This window comes from Pinus tabuliformis, chromosome 9 (assembly GCF_031772625.1).
Source record: "Pinus tabuliformis cultivar Carrire ecotype Pingquan chromosome 9, CPIR1, whole genome shotgun sequence".
Taxonomy (NCBI): Eukaryota; Viridiplantae; Streptophyta; class Pinopsida; order Pinales; family Pinaceae; genus Pinus; species Pinus tabuliformis.
In genome coordinates this window covers 1,625,228,472-1,625,249,486 of record NC_142307.1, presented here as the reverse complement: position 1 = coordinate 1,625,249,486, position 21,015 = coordinate 1,625,228,472, and the positions used below count along the sequence as shown (strand labels likewise).

Sequence of the window (21,015 nt, the reverse complement as noted above, 5' to 3'; positions counted from 1 at the left end):
GGTATGTATGAGAGACTTAAAAAAAAAATCCACAATGGGAAGCTAGGTTTAGTAGTCTAGAAGTAAAAAAGAATGACATGTCTATCCTTAATACTTTTAAGGAGGTTTGCATTTTAGTAAATGTGTCCTACGAGTACTAATTGCATGTACACCTGCAATAGTATGAAACTAAAACTTATTAAAAACCATTAGAAACCTAAGATTAGATAGGAGTGTTATGACTAGCCTTTTCCATAGAGGAGAGGATGACAATTGGGGAGTCCTTGGAATATCCATGAGCTTCAACTTGGATCATGCCTCCATATTTTTTTACCTTTCAAGAAACCAAAGTAATGAGAAACTTTTTCTATTCCCTAACATTTCCATTCCACTGCAAAGCTCCTTGTAGCCATTGTCACATGAGGATAGAGCATGAGCTAAAAATGCTTAGTATGCTAGCATAGTTCAACAAGGTGGTGGAATTTTGTATCCTAAGTGTGATTAGATCTCAAGTATATAATAAAATTAGTAACCATTGCATCCACCTATTCTTTCTCTGGATATGCCCATTTGACCTCCATGGCTGCTGTCATTCCCTGCACATAGTTGTGAAGGTAGAGAGGGGTTGTTTGGATATAGGTAGAAGCAGCCACAACAACATCATGTCTTCATGAGTGCACTGTAGTGGTACTTTTACCTTTCTTGGATTGATGAGTGGCCATAAGCAAATAAGTCTTCTTCATTGAATTGCTACTGTGGATGAGAAGCATATTTATTATCTTGGAGGGTTGTAGATGTGCAATGATATTTTGGATGTTCTACAAAGGGCACCTTGTCTGAACCATCATTCCTACCATCCTTCCCAAGCTTATCATTTGGTGCACCATGAATGCGTGAAATAGTTTTCCATCCACACTCGCACATCCTCCAAACTTGTTTGCATGGGAGGGCTACCCAATGAGTCACCATCACAACATATAGCTATAGGCAAGGAACGAAGGAGCTCTCTAATGTTTGCAACATTGTGTTTTTGTATCACCCCATTTGGGGAGTACTTTAATTCCAAAACTTGCACTACATAATCATGTTTTTTATTCATATACTCACATCACATGTCTCACTAATTTGTGTGATTATTTTTTGTTCATACACTCACATTACGTGGCCACTCATTTATGTATATCTCACCATCACATGGCAACTAATTTGTATGTATTTCACTTGTATTGAAGTACACTCATATCACATGATGTAGTTATTCATATACAATTGAATGTAGTTTTTTTTTCATACACTCACATCACATGGCCCACTCAATTATGTATATGTGAACATTTCTCTATATGTCACCATCATGTCACCATCACATGCCCCATTATTTATATGTATTTCGCTGTTTGTTTAGATACACTAATATTGCCTAGTAATATTTGAACATTCTAATCTACATATATTTTTATATATTTAAAAATATATATTTCACTTTTTGTTAAATACACTCATATCACATGGTATTAACTTTTTTATATTAGAATAGATCATTTTGCACTAATTAATCATTTTCTATTAATTCATATTTATTAAAAAAACAAAAACAAAACAACGACATTATAATAATCTAGTTAAAACAAAAAACAACAATATATAACAATCGAATTAAAAAAATATTAAAAAACCCTATTTGTTTTTCCTTTAAAACACAATTTTATTTTTCTAAAAATTAATAGCTCAAATTTTTTGCACCCAACTTATTATTAACAAGCCAAAAAATATCACAAATGTACACTAACAACAATTTTGCTTTTCTAAAATTATGATCTCAATTTTTTTCCAACCAACTTATTATTAACAAGCCAAACAATATCACAGATTGTACGATAATTCATTGATGGATCAAAACAAGCTTCGCCAAAAGTAAAATTTCACCTGTGCCACTAGAATTGCGAATAGCCATATATTTATGATGGCATTTTGTTCGTCGGCCCTTAGGGGACAAGGGTGAGACTACTTGTAAATGGATTCCAAACACAAAAATTCCAAAGACTGGAGTTGGTGAGCAAGAATATAATTGTGTTTCTTAAGTTACGTTTCAATAATAATCAATTTATAAAAGTCCTCAAAGGCCCAGCTACACCTACGACCAAGGTTTCTTGCTTCTACATAGCTTGAAAAAAGTTTGAAACAACTATTGCTATAATGTGCAAGGGGACGGGAAAGGAAATGGGTTCTTCTTCAACTCAGAATGGCAACGTATTAGGACATCTTGACTATGAAATCTATCAAAGTAGACTAAGGTTCCGGATGAAATCAACCCTTCAAAGCATAGGGTGGACATACTATGTATTATGTAAGTTTTCTGCAAAGTAAGGGTTTGGATCTTCTCTTCTTTATGTCATATTTATTAGTCTCAGTCTAGTCAAAGTACTATAGTATTAATTTCTTTTTACTATCCATTATTTTTATTTTTCTATAGTGTTAATTTGATAAATTGCATTGATCATCCATTATTTTGTTATTTTCTTCAGTTATTTTAACAAAAAAAAATCATTATTTTGGCCAAAATTTCAACAAAATGGAAATTTTTTCTATGCACCTCTTTTTAACCATTTGTTTCTAAATTCTTTCATTCAGTTTAGAGCTCATCGTTTTTGTAGGTCATCATGATCTAGTTTCTTGTCTAGTGAAATTTCATTATTTTGGGACAGGTTGTGGTTTAGAGGTTAGAATGGGGTTGGGTCATATAAATATGCTAGCTTTATATTTGGTTGATAAAGAGCTCTGGTGTCTGTGAGGAAACATTTTAAGAGTCGGCGGGCATGGAAGGTATTTGACCTAATAGAATTGATATGTATCGCACTTATGAACGAACCAAAGTTTTATATTTATTTGTAAATTGTTTGTTGGTTATCTAGAATGATGGTTTGGAATAATGGATTTCTCAATGGAGATTTGAAAATGAAGTAAATAGGTGAAGCGATGGAGGAGGAACTACACCTATGGGAAGAGATGCATGAGAAGAAAACTCTTCAATTAAGAGAAATATTTCAGTCATTCTCTGCTCGAGGAAGTAGTAATCTTACAACAAGGTAGTAGTACATCCTGTTATCACTAGAATATCTCACAGATACAGAGTGGTTCTATTTGACCTGCATGTCATATGATTTTCGACATTTTGTTGGGTACTTTGTTTCTTGCAAACCTATTTCATTTATGTATGAGGTTTTCTGTAGGGTACTTTGTTTCTCATTGATTTATGTTTGAGGCTCTACTCACTCTTGAAACAATTTGTTAGTTCTGTTTATTAGATTTATTTCTCATGTGCTAGTTTTTTTTTTAATAATGTGTTGTTTTTTGGTTTACTGGATTTGTTTTTCATGTGTTGGTTTTATGAGTTCTGTTTATTGGATTTATTTTTTATATGTTTGTTTCTTTTAAGTTAAAGTAATATTGGTTTTCTTTTCCAACCAAGTGGTTGGTATAATGGGATGTTATCCCATACACACAGTTTCAAATCTAGTGGACAAGAGAAAATCTCTATATAATTAAGTAGGTAGGTGCATGTTAAGTTTTCGATCTCCAAAAATTAAAATGGAGTGTGTTTATGTTTGAAGTTATTATTAGTATGTGATTACATATTTTAAAATATTTTTGGATATCCAATTAACATTATTTATACATATTTATTTTAAATTATAATATTTTAAAATTTATAACTAATATAAACCATTTCCATTTTCGTCAATCACACCTTAAACATAATTTAAATGGAAAAAATGTTGTAACACTAACTAAAACTGTTTTTTTTTTAGCCAAAGATAAATTAAAGGTGTATTTGTTTATCTATTATAAGTTTTGAAGTTTTTGACTCAAATCTTTTTTTGGTTAATCTTGATTTTTGTTGTTTAAAATAAGTTTTCATATATATATATATATATATATATATATATATATATATATATAGCCCACTCTTAAAAACTTTTTGAACACTCAAATTATAAAAAAAAAATTCACAATTTTAATTCCAACCCATCCCAAATTATAAGCAAATCAAGTTGAAAAATATGCCCAAAAAAATCTCAAACATAAAACAATTAAAATAAATTAAATCATCGTCATGAATATGTAGATGAACCACGGTATTTCCAACGAATGCGGATTATTGGGTGTCACCATAGAAAGAGTAATTCCATTATAAGTTTTTTTTCATAAGAGAGTGGTTAATTTAATTTAATTGTAGATTTTCATAATATTCTAATCAGACGACAAAGTGTTGGAAATAATACTGAGGGGGGTGGGGGTGAATCAGTATTTACAAATCAATAACTTTTTCTTTTCATATTCAAATTTATATACACTACTTCAATGAAGGTAACTTGCGTGTACACGCAACTGTCTTTAAAGCAACCAGCGTATATCCAACAAACTTATAATTCAATTAATTCATCATATGCTGATATTTAATTAGTGCATCAGTACCTCATTAACCATATGGACAGTAACCATGTACAGTAATAACAAAATAAACCATCACACATAAGCAACACACATGAACACCAAGATTTAAGGTGGAAACCCAATGCGAGACAAAAAACTCCTATTTTTGTCTCCTTTTAATATAAGGAAAACCTGTTTACAATCTTGTACTGGTGTAGACTCATACCAGTACACAGGCACCCACCTGCAGAAAGCTACAACATTCTCTCATTCTCTAGCTGCTACTGGAAGGGAGATCCAACCCCCTAGCTCATGTACTAGTTGGTCCATTTACTAATACGTAGGCGTCGACCTACAGGAGGCTCCAAACTTCACTCATTCTCCAGCTGCTACTAGAAGGGAGCTTGTGGTGAAGTAAAATTATGAGTGTGGACACAAACAATTCCTCTAGCCCGATAATGGGTCTAGACACAACTGATGCATTCTATGGAAGATTTCCTTATGTTATAACAAATTAAGAGGGCCTACCTCTTAGTACACTTATCCCATTTGGTGATGAATTTTCTTTCTTGCTCCAGCTATCTCCTGTTTCCTTCTTCGAACACATGAAATAAGTAAACAACAACAAACAATAACCATGATAATAGACAAATTTGTAATTCAACCTTAACAAGTCAAGAAACATTAAGCCATAAACATGTGACATGACACATTATGTAGGAAATCAATCAATAGTTGCATATATATTAAATTAAGAAGAGATTACAACCACTGTATTGACATTGTTGTTCTCCTCTGACAAAACTAGGGTCTCACACACTTCCATTAGCATTCCATGATGACCTCAACAATGATAGTTTTAAGGCTCTTCCCTTTAGGCTTCACACTAAACCAAATTCACGCTTCTCCATCACACACAACTAGAGAGCTACAACTATGAATAGCTTGTTGTTTACTCCCAACTTAATTAGCACTAGCACACTAACATTAACACTTCAACACTTCAACACTAGCTTGTGCTTGGGAAAAATGGAGGTTTATATAGCACGAATGGATGGGAGATGGTTCCTCTTCTCATGGGAGACGGTCTTATCTCTTGAGGTAGTTCCATCCTTATAAGGGAAAGGAGCCTAAACTGACATCCTCGACTCCATCCAACTCAAACATTTACTAGACTTCCATTACGAAGCTTCTAGAGCTAGAAGCTTTGACTCCTTATTTAAAAACTTTCCAAAAGAGGATCGACGCGACTGAAACAATTCTTAGTCGCTCTGGTCGGCGCTAGGGATAGTGTTAATCCTTGGATATCAGCACGAGGAGGACAAATGTCATTAGCGTTGGTCTTGTAAATTGGGAAAAACAAAAGATTTGTGGGAAATGATGCAAAAGGGAATTGTTCTGCTCATGAAGAGGGACACAATGGGAATTTCTTCATGAAGGAAAAGCATGTAGGGTTCACTGTAGAGGTCCTCCAGGATCATGGAATGGGGAGTACAGGGACAATGACAAAATGTTGTGTAACATGTTCCCCCTAAAGCGTGAAGGCCGAACAAGAGTGAGGGATGAAATTCTTTATGTATCAGTGTGGGGAACCAAAGTCTATCATCGGAAAACCTGCAAGAAAGTATAGATACATATACATAACTGAAAACTCTATCAAATGATACATGAATCGTGGTATGGACGCAGTCATCCAGGGAATGATCATGTAAACGGATCCAGGCATGGGCACGGTCATCAGATAAAAGGGATCATATCGAAACCAAGGTATGGTCGTAGCCATCCATCTGAGAGAGACATGCAAATCAACATAATCATGTCACATCGCCTTGCAACCTAGACTTTTGTAATATGAGCTCAGGGTCTTGCACTCCAACACAACCCGATCAAAGTGAAAATTCTAACATGTGAATAGATGTGTTGACGTCGAACATGCTAGAAAATCGTCTGATTACCAGTCAATCATGTAAACTATCAACAAGCATGAGAGAAACCTCCAATAATGAAAATGGTCCTCAAGGTACTAGCAACACAATCCACGGAATGTGAATAGAGGAACTGGAGTCGAACACCCGTGAAATCACCCGATCAAAAGCCAATGATGTGAACCGGTCATCGAGTACGAATAACTTGCCATTAGGGCATGCAAGCTCTAAGGTACTAGAAGGGAGTCTCTCGGTCAACTTCTAGGATAATGAGCTGAAGTCAACAAGAAGTGACCATGTCGAAGGAGGGCCATAATGTATCCCACATCATCGACATGAGACAAAGGGATGCAAAATGATTTTGGATGATATAGAGAATTAGAGGTAAGTGTAACTGCAGAAGGACAACTCTTGAATATATCAGCGACACGACTGGAAGTTTGGAAACTTTTGGAACCATAGGATTGATGGTCGTGATGATGTGGCAGAGATCAAATGGAAGGCAAAAATAAACGGCCCTAAGCAAGGAAGGTCAACAATAAAAAGGAAGATATCCCAACCCAACACAAAGAAGAAAGTTTCGTGTTCAAGAGTGAGCTTCTGACACAACTGATTAGATTTCCAAATTTCCCCCCACCATTCTTGGCAGGTACCCTAATTATTTTTTAATCGCAAGATTGAAGGGGATAGCATATGCTTGCACTGTAAGTTCATCCTTCGGACGAATCCGACCTAGTAAGTTTAACGGGCCCTAGGAAGGAGAATGTCATGCTTGTCATGGTGACGAATCCATTGTCATTTAATATTTTAATGAGTCTGATAAAGGTGTAACTCGGTATCTTTTTCACGTTTAGAGAGTTTGAAAAAGACACGAAAAAGAAAACTCCACATGATCCATTTTCATACATTTATGTCTCTTGAGCCCGAAAAGGTAGAAAACAATACTTGAGAGAACTGCTTGACCATTTCAGTCAAGGAGTACCTTTTTCGTAAATAGTGCATCCCAGCCTGAAAAGGGGTAAACATATACTTGGTAAACGACGTTTCGCAGCCATTAACGAGTTCAAAACGACAAGAGCTCTACAATCTTTTCTTGTTTAAAGGGTCAGAAAAGAGCTTGAAAGTAGACCCCCCGTTTTATTCTCTTTTACGAGTCAAAAGGGAAAAATACTCGGTGATCTTTTCATTTTTTACGAGTCAGAAAAGAGCTTAAAAGTGACTTGTCCTGGAGGAATGAGTGGTATAAAGGGTAGCAATTGGTTCCGACAATGGAGGAACTGCTCAAAACATGTAATGCTCAAGAGGCTGGCTAATAAAACTCATTGTTGCAGTTCCTCGAGAAAGGAAAAAACAACCAAGTGAAAGCATATGATCGACCAAATAGATGGTGGCGATGGAATAAAGCAGACAAGGCTCATCTAGTAGAAATTAGCTTATTAAAATGGCAATCACGAGATGTAAATCGGGCATGGGTTCATTTTTACACAAGCTTGAACCATGGAGAACTCTGCTTGGATTTAGTTTCATGTTTACACAAGCTTGAAATGAAAAACTATGCTTGAGATAAGTTCGCATGCCCCCAACATAATGACTCAATTCGAGGTACATGCCCCTCAAGCTTCATTTCATTCAACTAGGTGAATGGAATGAAGGTTCACTTTCGAGATCCAGGAAAGACTCGACTGGGATTTTACGAGATCTTAATCAAAGACTCGATTTTGAAAAGGGAGTTATTTCATTTTTTAACGAGGTTGACACAGTAAAAGAACTATCCTCAGACACTTTATTTCATTTTTTAACAACATTGACACAAGACCAGGAACTATCCTCATGAACCCTTGTTTCATTTTTTAACGAGGTTGACACAAGATCAGGAACTATCCTCACATCGCACCTTGTTTCATTTTTTAACGAGGTTGACACAAGACCAGGAACTATCCTCATGATCCTGTTCATGACCCATAAGAGAACATGGCTCCCAAGAGGTATTCACTAGACGAAAGAACCATGCTCTGGGAGGAATACATGTCATTTGGTACCAAAGATAGGTTGAGTTCCAATGCCCCCAATACATAATGTACAATACCATCTGTGTGATGATCAACAGACACAGAGATGGAACGGGTAGCCACATAATTAACCTATGGTGAGGAAGGCATTGCTTGCAAACAAGAGCCGATAGGGGATGATGGTTGCAAAGGAGGCACCTAGTGACCAATGAACGACAATTGATCAATGGTCACTATTCTCCCTCCATGCGAAAAACAAACCACACAGAAAAGTGAAGAAACAAGAGCTCCCATGAAATAAACATAGTCGCGTCAAAGGAGAAGATTGAAATCTAAGGGACCTTGGACTACCATCATGTCTATATAGACGGTCTTTTATCCCAAAGTAATAGGGAACTTCAGAAGGACCCCCAAGGGTTGATTGGTTTCTCTGTTGAAAGCCAACAAATTCTAAGTGACAGGGACAAGCTGTGGGGAGCCGAAAGCTTGCCAAGTAGTAGAAGACATGATGCTAACAGACGTGCCTTCATCTAATATAGTGCCATGCACTACCATATTATAGGCTTGTACTGTGATCTGGAAAGGCACATAATATGGGAGGCAGAAAGCAGTCAATTGAATCCAATCAAAATAAACAATAGAACCACTTGGTGGGGGTATCGTATGATTGCCCCCATGCTCTGCAGGAAAAGAAGAAAGACTCCCCTAAACAATCGGGATGGGAGGGTCGCTCTTCGATTCATGAGAATTTGAGGAGACGAGAAGAACATGAGCAATATAATCACTACTCTCTTTGGGAACAGAGTGAACAACTGAAGGTGGAGCCAAGCCGACACTCTTTTCGACCAACGGTTGGTCAGGAACAGATACAAAGGGTCATGCTTAGGAAGAGCAATATGGGCAAGAGATGAATCCAAGTCAATCTCTTTACCAACAGGAGAGGGTTTGAAGAAAGCCTTTGATAACCAACAGGAAGTTGGAGTTAAGGAGCTACAAGATTTTTCAAAAGTTGAGATGAGACTTGCTATTATGAATTTCAAACCCAGACCAGTAAGCAAAGGAAGACAAACAGAACTAAAGGGAAATGGCGAAACTAGAAAAATTCACACAAAATCATGAAATTCCAAGCAAACAAACAGAAGGATTGGATCCCCAGCAAAGTCGCCAATTTGTGGTGAAGTAAAATTATGAGTGCGGACACAAACAATTCCTCTAGCCCAATGATTGATCTAGCCACAATTGAAGTAATCTGACCTCATTATATTGTTCCCACATATTTAAAAACAACATATGCAATTGAACCAATAACCTATTAAACAATTTCATTTTTATTTATTTCAAACGAAAACGACAATACAACAATTTCATCTTTCATCATGGGTTTAGCCACAGCCGATACATTCTATCTTAAAAAAAAACTGAAATTTATATTTTAATTATTAAACACATCTATATATACCTAAATAACATTAAAATAATTTACAAACATGGAAACCAACTAATTATCAAATTTAAATATATTCAACAATAACAAATTTGGAATGAATGAACAAATCATTTTTATTTTTATTATAGTCCATTGAAAATGGAACTGGCTAATAATATTTTAATTATTAAACACATCTATATATACCTAAATAACATTAAAATAATTTACAAACATTAAAACCATCTAATTATACAATTTGAATATATTCAACAATAACAGGTTTGGAATGAATGAACAAATCATTCTTATTATAGTCCATTGAAAATGGAACTGGCTAATAAAATCCCACACCATACTCACTGTTGGATAGTGAACTGGTACTTGTTAATTCTTAAATTCCAAAAACATGCTGAGGTAAAGGTTATTTTATAAAACACATGGAAAACTTATTATTTGCCCAATCAATAACGAAGATAGTCATTATTGACATATTGGTTCATCACTACTATTATTAAAAAAAAATATAACACTATAATTTAGTTTTATATATTTAAGCAAATCTATATTTTTTATAATTTTTAATAACGAAATACTTGGTAAATTCAATATTCTCGTCCCAAACTCAAATTAGCGTATTAATCCGTAAATAAAAAAGAATTCCTGAAAATTCGTATTTATGGAACTGAATATCTCAAAATTCCGATTTTCAGAGCAACTCACTTGAATTTGATAAGTATCGTCCAAATTACACCATTCAAATTTATCATTTTATTTTAACAGATAATTCATACAAAATTAACGTAAAACAATCTCCAAAAACATAAAATAATTATACTGCAGCGTCTCTCACTACTGGTCTAGATAGCTAAAATAAAACCGGATTCATTAAACACATGTTTTTTTTCCGCTTTGTACATAATTTTATTTTATTTTATTTTTTTGGTAAAAAATCTCTCTCACTAAGGTTGTCAATGGACAAAGTTTTTGCACAATAATGCATTAATGTGTGACTACTTGTCCTAATCTATAAGAAACCCACTAAATGTGTGACTACTTGTCCTAATGCATTAATGTGTGACTATTTGTCCTAATGCATTAAATGTAACTGCACTAGTTATATTTAAAATATATTTTATTTTTATCAAAATCAGAATTTTGTGTTCATGATTTTTTCAGAAAGAAAATCATGATATTATATTGAGGATATATATACAAGATATTCAGATAGTTTTGTATGAGATTGGAAACTCATGAATACTACCGATAAGCAACATAGCACATCATGTAAAACAAATTACCATCATGCTGTATGTTCATGATGGTAAAATCCCAAAATCAGAAAGGACAAAAACCATTGCATGTTTGGACTGATTGGAAGATAAAGAGCAGAAATAGAAGAAAGAACATATTTGGCAGAGATAGAAAAATCCTCAAAGATTTTAGGTTCCTCCACTTCCAAAGAAACCATAAACTGATAAAAAAAATAAACCAAAGAGTGTTTTCTCGTCCCCACCAATAAAGTCACGTGAAATGTGATTAATAAAATTCAAGTGGAAGACTTTTCCCGAAACGTTGGCTCCAATTAACCACCATTGAATTCTCGCGTGAGAAATGACAGGTTTAGTGTAAATCTTAAAAGGATTTGTTTTTTAAAATTAAATAAATGACAGTAATTCAATTTAAAAGCTGAAAGGTACAAATATCTATTTTTCTAGGGGCCATATATATTTAAAGGATTTGTTTTTTAAAATTAAATAAATGACATTAATTCAATTTTAAAGCTGAAAGGTACAAATATTAATTTTCTAGGGGCCATATATATTGAAATCTCGCGTGAGAAATAACAGGTTTGGTGTAAATCTTAAAGCATTTGTTTTTTAAAATTAAATAAAGGACGGTAATTCAATCTTAATGGTTAAGGTATATATTTTTTATTTTCTAGGGCCATAGTCTAAAGATTATGTTTTTTATTTTAAAAGATATGGAAATTCAGGTTATATTTTGAAAAGATCTCGTAGAGATTTTTGTAAATCCAAATAAAAACCGTTAAATATTATAATTTTAGGTCTTTAAAAGTTTTTGATGGCGCTAAATCTATTTCCACTATCAAAAACATGATTCAAACACTGCTTCTACAAAATTCATAAGTGATTTATAAAATTCAAATATCAAAGAATGTGTACGATATTAACTCTTGATATTAAAGAATGACACACTGGATTATTATAATACATTTTTGCATGCATGGTCAGCGTTCTCTTACAGAGATTTAGGGGTTATGCCATTTGGTACATGTGTAAGGTTATTTGGATATTTACTTTTGAAATATTGTCATTATATATATAATTTGGTATATATAAATATTATCATTATAGAGATTTATAATTTTTATAGGTTTAATATATAGTTTAAGTATGTTAATGGTTAAAAGTAAGTTTTTTTTAATAAGAAGTTATATGTTTAAATACATAGAGAGTTAAAGTATAAAAATTATCTGTTAAATTTCTATACAAAGATGAGTCTCTTTCTTTATAAAGGGGTTCCAGAGATGAGTCTCTTGTTTCACAAACAAAGGGTCTCATATACCAATTTGGTGTCTACTTAAACTTGATTATTATTATTCTTATATATTTTTTAATAATTCTTACTTTTTAAAGGTATGGAGCTTTTTTTATGTTAAAAAAAATGATTTGTAATAAAAGTTTTTCACAAAGGTTTTTTTTTCCTTCATCAATTTAATTTTTTCCATAATAAATTGATGAATGATTTTCAATTTCATTTTTTCCATAATAAATTAATGAATGATTTTGCAATTTTTTTTTCCTAAAAGTTTTGTTTAAGATGTTTGTGATTTAAGAAATTACAATTTATAAGCATTCAAGTCATCAAAATAATTACTCTCTACTTGTGATAATTACACTTTATTAGTCCCTACTTAGTAAGGGACTATAACATTCACCCTACGTTCAAATGGCATTGATTGTGTATTATTTTGTTTTTCTTTTGTAATTTTAACAAAAGTTTTTGAATTCAAAAGAATTTTCTAATTTTTCTAAATCTTTTTTTCTAATTTCTGATTGGCTTAGCAAGTTTCAATGGGACATAATACCCCATTAGAGAGTGTTTTAATTTTTGTATTTGTGAGTGTCTCACAATTGATTTAAAAATTAACAAAAAAAAAAAAAAAACTAATTTCTTAAGTGGCCATTCCATCAATGAGTGCTTTCACATTACTTCTCTAACATTAACACTAGCACTTGCATGACACTGTTATGGTACTACTCTTCTCATGATGACAAAAATGACCCGAATGTAGGTCCTTTGCATAGGTGAGGGGGGAGGTGTGTTACAAAAGTTGTTGTGCGGAGATACTTTTACAAACTTCCAGATTATATATCGTATAAATGTTTACAAAGGACAAACTATGTGCAGGGAGACGAGAAATACCATTATGTTTCGTTATTTAGAGCTTTTATTGTGCGAAGTACGAAGTATGTGCATAGGGCATTATTTAACTATTGATGTTACGTTGAGCAAAGATACTTTTCCAAATTTACAAATCATTTATATGTGCAGTAGGGCTTTTGATTTCATAGCTATGAATCTTTGTGGAATGATTAATATTGTTTATTTTCATTGTGGAGGGTGGTGCATATGCCATTATTAAACTATTGATGTTAATCTATGAGATTTTTTTGCACTGATTGGATAACTGGGTTATATTGGAAGCATATATGTTTTTTATAATGATAATAAAATCTGGAAACTAGGGTATGTACGGGAGAAATGGGGATGTTGTTTCTTTGCTTTTATTTTCCTTGGAAGAAGCAACAACAAAAGAGACCTTAATAATACTAAAAATAATAATGGTGTATGTATGTACGCCCACCATAGAGATTTTGTAAAGAGAAAGTGTTTTATCGACACTTCCACACAATAAACTCCTTGCACCCAATAAAACAAAAACAAATGGTATTGATAACTTGTGTAGAGTTTTGCTTGTATGGAGCTTTCATTGTGCGGAAAGTTCCACACAAGAAAAGCTCCGCACAAAAGAGTATATGAAATTTCCAGTCTCAAAAACAATGCAACATCCACACAATGTATGAAACAAGATTATATTATCATTAATTAATTGTTATAACATATTAAATCTTTGATGGCCCACCATTATTTATTAATTCATATATAGTGTGGAATATATCAACATGGTTGTGTGGAATGAGAAAGATAACTCTCTTTTGCACAAGAAAATTAACATTATTGTGGTTGTGTATTGTATTGTTACCATTATTTTTTTTGCTTTAGAGGGATAGTGTGTTATTCTGTTGAGCATTGGTGTTAGAATTGAATATTTCACACGACGAGGTGCATGTGAAAATTAATGTTAAACTATTAATGTCAATTTGTTATTATTATTATGTTTCATTGTGCAGAGCTTTGATTGTATGAAATATGGGGTATGTTTGTCAATTTCTCAAACAAAACTAATAATTTTACACATTTCGTGGTTGTATGTTTAAGGACAAGGTATGTGGAGGAGAGCGGGGAATATTATTATGTTTCGTTGTGTGAAGATTTTACTGTGCAGAGTACGAAGTATATGCAGGGGAGAAATTGTGTAGGACAAGGTATTTGTATTATATTAGAAGCATATGTGTAATCTATTGGCGATTAAAAAAATGGAAAATGAGTTATGTGCAGGAGATCAGAGGGTTTCGTAAGTGCTCTTACTCTGTTATTTCCCTAAATAGAGTACGTGCCAGACATTTCATTATGCAGAGTTTTAACTATGCGGAATGATTAATATTGTCAATTTTCATTGTGTGGGATGGTGCACACAGAATTGTTTTAACTATTGATGTTAATATGTGAGAGGGAAGGTAGGATTCTACATAGGTCGTTGAACACCGGTGCTTTTACAAATTTCTAGTTCATATATCTTATGAATGTCTATAAAGGACTGAGTATATCATTTTTCATAGCTTTTACTTTGCGAAGTACAAGATATGAGCACGAGAGCACTTGCATAGAGATTTTGATTTTATAGCTATGAATCTTTGTGGAATGATTAATATTATTGATTTCCATTATGTGAGGTGGTGCATAGGGCATTGTTAAACTATTGATGTTAATTTGTGAGTTTTTTTTACGTAGAGAGGATAATTGGGTTATATTGGAATCATTTGTGTTTTCTATTAACGACTAAAAATATGGGAAATAGGGTATGAGTGGGAGAGGGGCGAGGGTCACAAGTACTTTGATGGTGTGTTATTTATCTGGGCATTGGTGTTATAATTGAATCTTTACGCATGATGGATTTTGTGCAAAGCTTTTGTTAAAATGGGGTATTTTTGGGATAATGCTCTAACAGTTTGTCATTTATCTAAGCATTGATGTTAGAATTGAATCTTTACTTACGACATGGTTTGTGCAGGAGATTTCATTGTGCGAAGCTTTTATTAGGCTAGGGTAATTTTTGGAGAACGGGGACTGCATGTGGAAATTAATGTTAAACTATTAGTGTTAATATGTTATTATTATTATGTTTCGTTGTGCAAAGCTTTAACTACACAGAAGATGGGGTACGTTTGTCAATTTCCTGAATAAATCTAATACGTTTACACATTTATTGATCATATATCATATGAAAGTTTAAGGAAGACGAAGTTAGTGCAAGAGAGTGGGGAATATTATTATGTTTCATTTGTGGAGAGCTTTGATTTTAGAACTACGAATCTTTGCAAAGGTCGGGGTATTTGCAAAGACGATGGCGGCCTTAACAGTCGAGCATTCGTTACCTCACCCTGCCTTCCTTGATGCTTATTGGGTGCCCCCTCTCAAATAAGTAACTAAAAAATGAGAGGGATACGGATGTAAGTGGTGGTGGGAATAACCAGAACGGAGTGAGGGGAAGGGAATGGGTCTTTTAGTAAGGTGGGAAATATAGAAATGGCGGGCCCGGGCGGCTAATGTGATGCTGAGGAAGTCCACCAGAACCGAACCGTAGAATGTGAGTTTCACCACGGGCGTTAGGATAATCCCCCCAAGAAGCTGTGAAATCGGTCACGCTAGAGAAGGCAAGGGACGGAGTCACTCACTCATTCCGACCTTAGTTACTTATTTGAGAGGGGCCACCCAATAAGCATCTTTGATCAATTCTTCGAGATAACGTAATGACATATATAACGAGCATCATTCAATCTCTCAAGAATGACTAATGAATCACATCGAATCTGGTATGACACATATATCGATGCAGTCATTCATTATATACGTAATTACGCTTTAGCAGATCATGCATATATGGGCAACGGATCTGTACCTTACTTCCCTTCATGCTCATGGAGATGCCGTTTCTTTATATACGCTATTTCTAATGGAGCCACTTGTGGTAATCGATATAATCCAAAACGAATAGTTCCTACTGCACCAGGTGTTCCAACAAGTAATAGAGTTTATTCAGTTGATGGAGCAGTCTATGAACCAGGACCAGCATACCAGCCTGTTCCGACTTTATGCACATTCCATCGAAAGCTTGTTCCAGCGGACCTTGATGACTCTTTGACCTTGCCAATTTACCGCTTAGATATAGACCTTGCCAACTAACGACTGCCAAGACCTTAGATCTGACGACCTGCCTTCATCGAACTTCGACCTGACCTGATATCGACGACCTCGATTGATACTCGAATCTTGCTACCGCACTATGAACCCTTTACTTACGAGCATCCACCAGATAGATACTTGACCCTTCAACCCACCGGTTAGTTAGTGCTGCCAACCATCCCTTCTGCCAGGAAGGATTAGAAATGTAGACCTACTCGATCTATCTCTCTTTAGCTAGCCTATGTTGCGGTAGTTTTCCAGAGCCCCGTGATTGCCGAGCATTTGGTACTGAGTTTCCCCCTCCGTTCTTAGTAACGAAATGAACCAAGATCAAGACTGAACTGATAGTTAGCGGCATGGACAAAGATGGATTTGTGAATGGGAAATACAAGTTTCCTATAATAGGACCTTTAGGTGCTCGACCAAAAGCCCCCCCACCCAATAAGTAAATTGAGGGGAATCTTGAAAAACCTCCGCCAAGCTAAAATGGCCAAATTAGTAGAATGCGTAAGCATGCTCGACTGTTAAGGAGAACTGTAGACATCAGGTCGGAGGGGCAAGGATTTCGATCACTCAACTTTAGATCCAGGTCGAGTCACTTGGCTAAGCAATACCTTCACAGATATCTAATAGAGCTCATTATATACGATGCTGCACCTGAGGATCATTGACAGATCACATCTTTCGAGATGGGTGATCCAACGGACGAATGAAAGCCTAGTCTTGTGATGATGCCACCTTAAGCCCTTCGACAAAAGCCATGCATAAGCCTTTCACCAGCCTCACCTTAAGCGCCTTCCTTCATCACCAAAATCACCAAGTCTCTTTCTTATGCGCTGCTTGACTACTTCATTTTCATAGGCAGAGGGAGGAAAATGAGCTTTGCTTCTCTCGGCGCTAGGCGCTCCCGAAACAAAGGTTCGCGAGAACGAGCGCGTAGCAGAAAAAAGCCCATAGCACTGCACTTGGCACGAGATGCAAAAGATAGAGCTTCGCCCATCGATGAACAGCGGATTGACTCTGTTGGCATTGCTTTGTTTTTCCCTCTTTCCCTATCGGCGAGTTCCAATCCTTTTGTTCGAAATTCATTCGTTCGTACTGAACCGCTTGCAGAATCAAATCCTGTTCCGCAAGATCCCATATTAGCTATACATCCTCCTCGCATTTATGCCGGAGACGTCGCCAGTGCTATGGGCTTTGGCTTATGTAGATCCAAAATGATGAACGGGATTGTAGCACTCTACTCGCCAATGCAGAAGGAAAGGAATAGAACGCTTCGCTCTGCCGGATGCGTCGGAGCCCGTGTAACGAGCGAGCTCTTTACCCTCACAGACGCGAAATGCCATCCCAGATTTCTATTGTTGCGTAGCAATAGAAGCCTGCTCATGCTGCTCCGGCGAACCATAGCTGGGCTATAACGGGTGGGGAGAATTAGGAATTGCAACCCCATCAGTTGCTAGGATTGAACCATGACTCGTGAAAGCCGATCCAATTCCAGTGCTAGGTGCAGGGTCTTCTCTCGTTGGAGTTCAAGATTTAGGATAGTGACTTGCGTGAAAGCGATTAGCCAAAACTAAAACAGCCGTAAGGCCGCATCTAGGGCCCCATATTACTTAGGGGCGGAGCCACTCACTCATCGGGGTGGGAAATCCTGGTTCAAGTCCAGGTGCTTTATGTTCCGGCGGAGGTTTTCCGACCCAATCTGTTTAGAGAATGATGGAGGAGATGGATTCGTGCAGAGACAGAGAATGAGGAGATGCCCAGACTTGGTTTTCACATTGTTGAACATCACATCGACACATGGCCCGATGCCTCTCTTCGCCACTAATATTTCTTTTTCTATCTATCTCATCGATAGAACTATCTAATATCTATAGGATCTAACGGATGGTCCTGAAAGGTAGGTAGGTCAATTCTTCGGGTCCTGCGCCGGCGAAAGGTAAGGCAAGGTTATGCACAAAATGATTAATATTCTTAAATCTCATTTTGTGCACTGGTGCATATGAAAATTATTGTTAAACTATTAATGTTATTATGTGAGATTTTTACGTAAAATGAATTTGTTGTGAAATGTGGCGCATATGCATTTGTGTTATATTGGAAGCATATTTGTTTTCTATTGGAAAAAAAAAAAAAAAAAAAAAAAAAAAACTGGAAAATGAGTTGTGTGGTAGAACGGGGTGTTTTGTGAGTGATCTGACTGTATTATTGCTCTTAAAAGGGTTTGTACAGAATTCCATTGTGTAGAGATGATGGGATATATGTGTTGATTTATAGCAATAAAATTCCTTATTCCAGTGTTCAAAATTCGAAGAAGGATTGACATGAAGTTATTATAAACTTATTTGCTTTATTAACTCCCCCAGGAAACAAACAAAATAAAACTAAGAGCTATGTAAATTTATACATATCCTCTATATCAGAAGAAATGTGAGCTTCATTAACTTATGGCTTAATCTGAGAAGCGGGGAATGTTGGTTGTTTTCCATATTTATGATATATTACAAAATACATTTTTTATTTTCAATTGAGCCTAATTGACATCTTCAATATATGTTTGTGTGTGAGAGAACTGTGTGGGTTGAGAAGTAAATGTGGAAGTACGAAATTTTGCCATAGAAATATTGCGTTTGTTATTTCGTAGTCATTGTTTGGCATAAATCATTAATGAAAGGGTCTAATTTTTATGAGGATTTTGTGATAATTTTTTATTAATAATAATAAATAACTTGCTCTTTAGCCTATGAATCCTAAATAAAATGTTCTAAGTTTTATAAAGTTGTTTTGGCCTAATTTTAACACGTAACGTGTTGGTAGTTGCATTGCCCAGGTGTTGATCATGCATTCTTTTTTTGGGATGCATGCTTTTTATTACAAATGATTTTTCTCTTGTTATTGGAATTGATACTCTTATTCTTAGAATTGTGCATTTTGCTTGTTAGTGTAAGAATTGTACACAATATCTATTTCTAAAAATAGATACATATTTTACGATATCCATATCATGTACATTATGGCTCATTTGTTTTGTGACTCTATACCTCATTCATATACAAGAGCTTTAGGAAAATCAATTATATTTATATCATTTTACTTGTTTTCTTGTACATTTTTTATGATGTGTTTGCCGTTGAACAACAATACATAGTGAAATTAAAATACTCTTTCGTTTCTTTTTAAACAAGCATGTTTGAAGCGTGATTGTTAAAGAATTGATGGAGAATCATTTGTTTTCTATAGAAAGAAATGGTCCAAATGTAATACTAAGGCATCACAATCTATTGCGTTTGAACAATTTTGCATATGAGGTGGGAGATTGCCTATTCGATAATATGTGGACACTGTAACATTTTAGATACACATCAACATGATTACGTGAAGGAACAATAGAACATTTCAGGAATTGTTTACATGAAGGGAAGATTTAAGCCATATTATCTTATGAACGTGAATTGAATATAGATGCATTAATGTATGTGCATGGTGTAGATAGCTTGGATGTTTACTTGGAAAGGATGACAAAATCATTTTCACATACTATTGCTATGGAGGAAAGAGGACTTTAGGGAGACAAATTTTGTATACATTGGTTATCGAGTTGGCTGAAAATTCCCATAAAACTTTTTTCAAAGACAGTAATGAAAAACTATTTGCAGTTTAACTGAGATTTGTGTGAAGAAGGTTATGACATATTGTTTCATGACGAGAATTCAGTTGTTGGACATTTCGAACCATTCTTTTGTAAGAAAAAACATTCGATAAGACCTGATCATGAACCTAAAATAAATATAAAGATATATGAAGAAACAGAACATGGATGGATGCAAATAGATAAAATCATGGGTAGTAATGTGGTTAAGAGATTTTCCGGATTCGGGAGTATTTATGGTGAAAGGTCTTTTGAAACAATATGTTAATTGATTGAGAATGAGTATGATGATTCTTGTTTACGATGCATAATTGCATGACTTTTTGCAACAAAATAATGCATAATGATTCATCTGCATTAAATTGTATAGAAAAATACATATACGAAAATGCAATTAAGTGATTTCCTGGAATAGCAAATTGGAAATGATACATTATAGAAATAGCAATTCCATATGAAAAAGGGAAGATATATGGTGGCATTTTTATTTATGACTAGATATGATATATTTTCAACATAACTATATGCATATGGTTTTCTAACTCTCTGGATATTGTGTCTAAATTTTGTGCATTCTAGGAAGGCAGACCGATATTCCAAATTATGCAATTTAGTATGGCTGCAGTTAATTTGTATTATGAACCTCTAAAAGAAGTATTGCAACAAAAAACATTCCATGTACTATTGAAACAGTTAACGAAAATAAATTTATATAAAAATTCAATGAAAAGAACATAACGACATTAATACGTCTGACTTCAAAAACATCAACATGAATGAAAATCACATAGAAATTGATAAATAATATGTCAATGGAAGCAAGAAATCGTGAATATCATTGCATAGAATCAAAAAATTAGATAAGAAACAAGGATGTTTTCAAAACAGATGTTCTTAGAAAACTATGCAAGTCATTAGATTCTAGCATTAAAAACATGAATATTGATGAAAATATTATGGAACTTAATACGAAGTCTCTAA

At 34.6% G+C, this 21,015-nt stretch overlaps 1 protein-coding gene and 1 pseudogene across 1 annotated transcript; one reads left to right on the top strand and one right to left on the bottom strand.

The window, feature by feature from the left end:
• Window positions 1-2,175: 2,175 nt before the first annotated feature.
• Window positions 2,176-4,174, top strand: LOC149155043 (truncated basic helix-loop-helix protein A-like; annotated as a pseudogene).
• Window positions 4,175-17,219: 13,045 nt separating this feature from the next.
• Window positions 17,220-17,653, bottom strand: LOC149155042 (uncharacterized). Its single transcript, XM_089445997.1, has one exon. It carries the CDS (start codon window positions 17,548-17,550, stop codon window positions 17,230-17,232), a length of 321 nt encoding a protein of 106 aa, XP_089302123.1. The 5' UTR covers window positions 17,551-17,653; the 3' UTR covers window positions 17,220-17,229.
• Window positions 17,654-21,015: the final 3,362 nt, after the last annotated feature.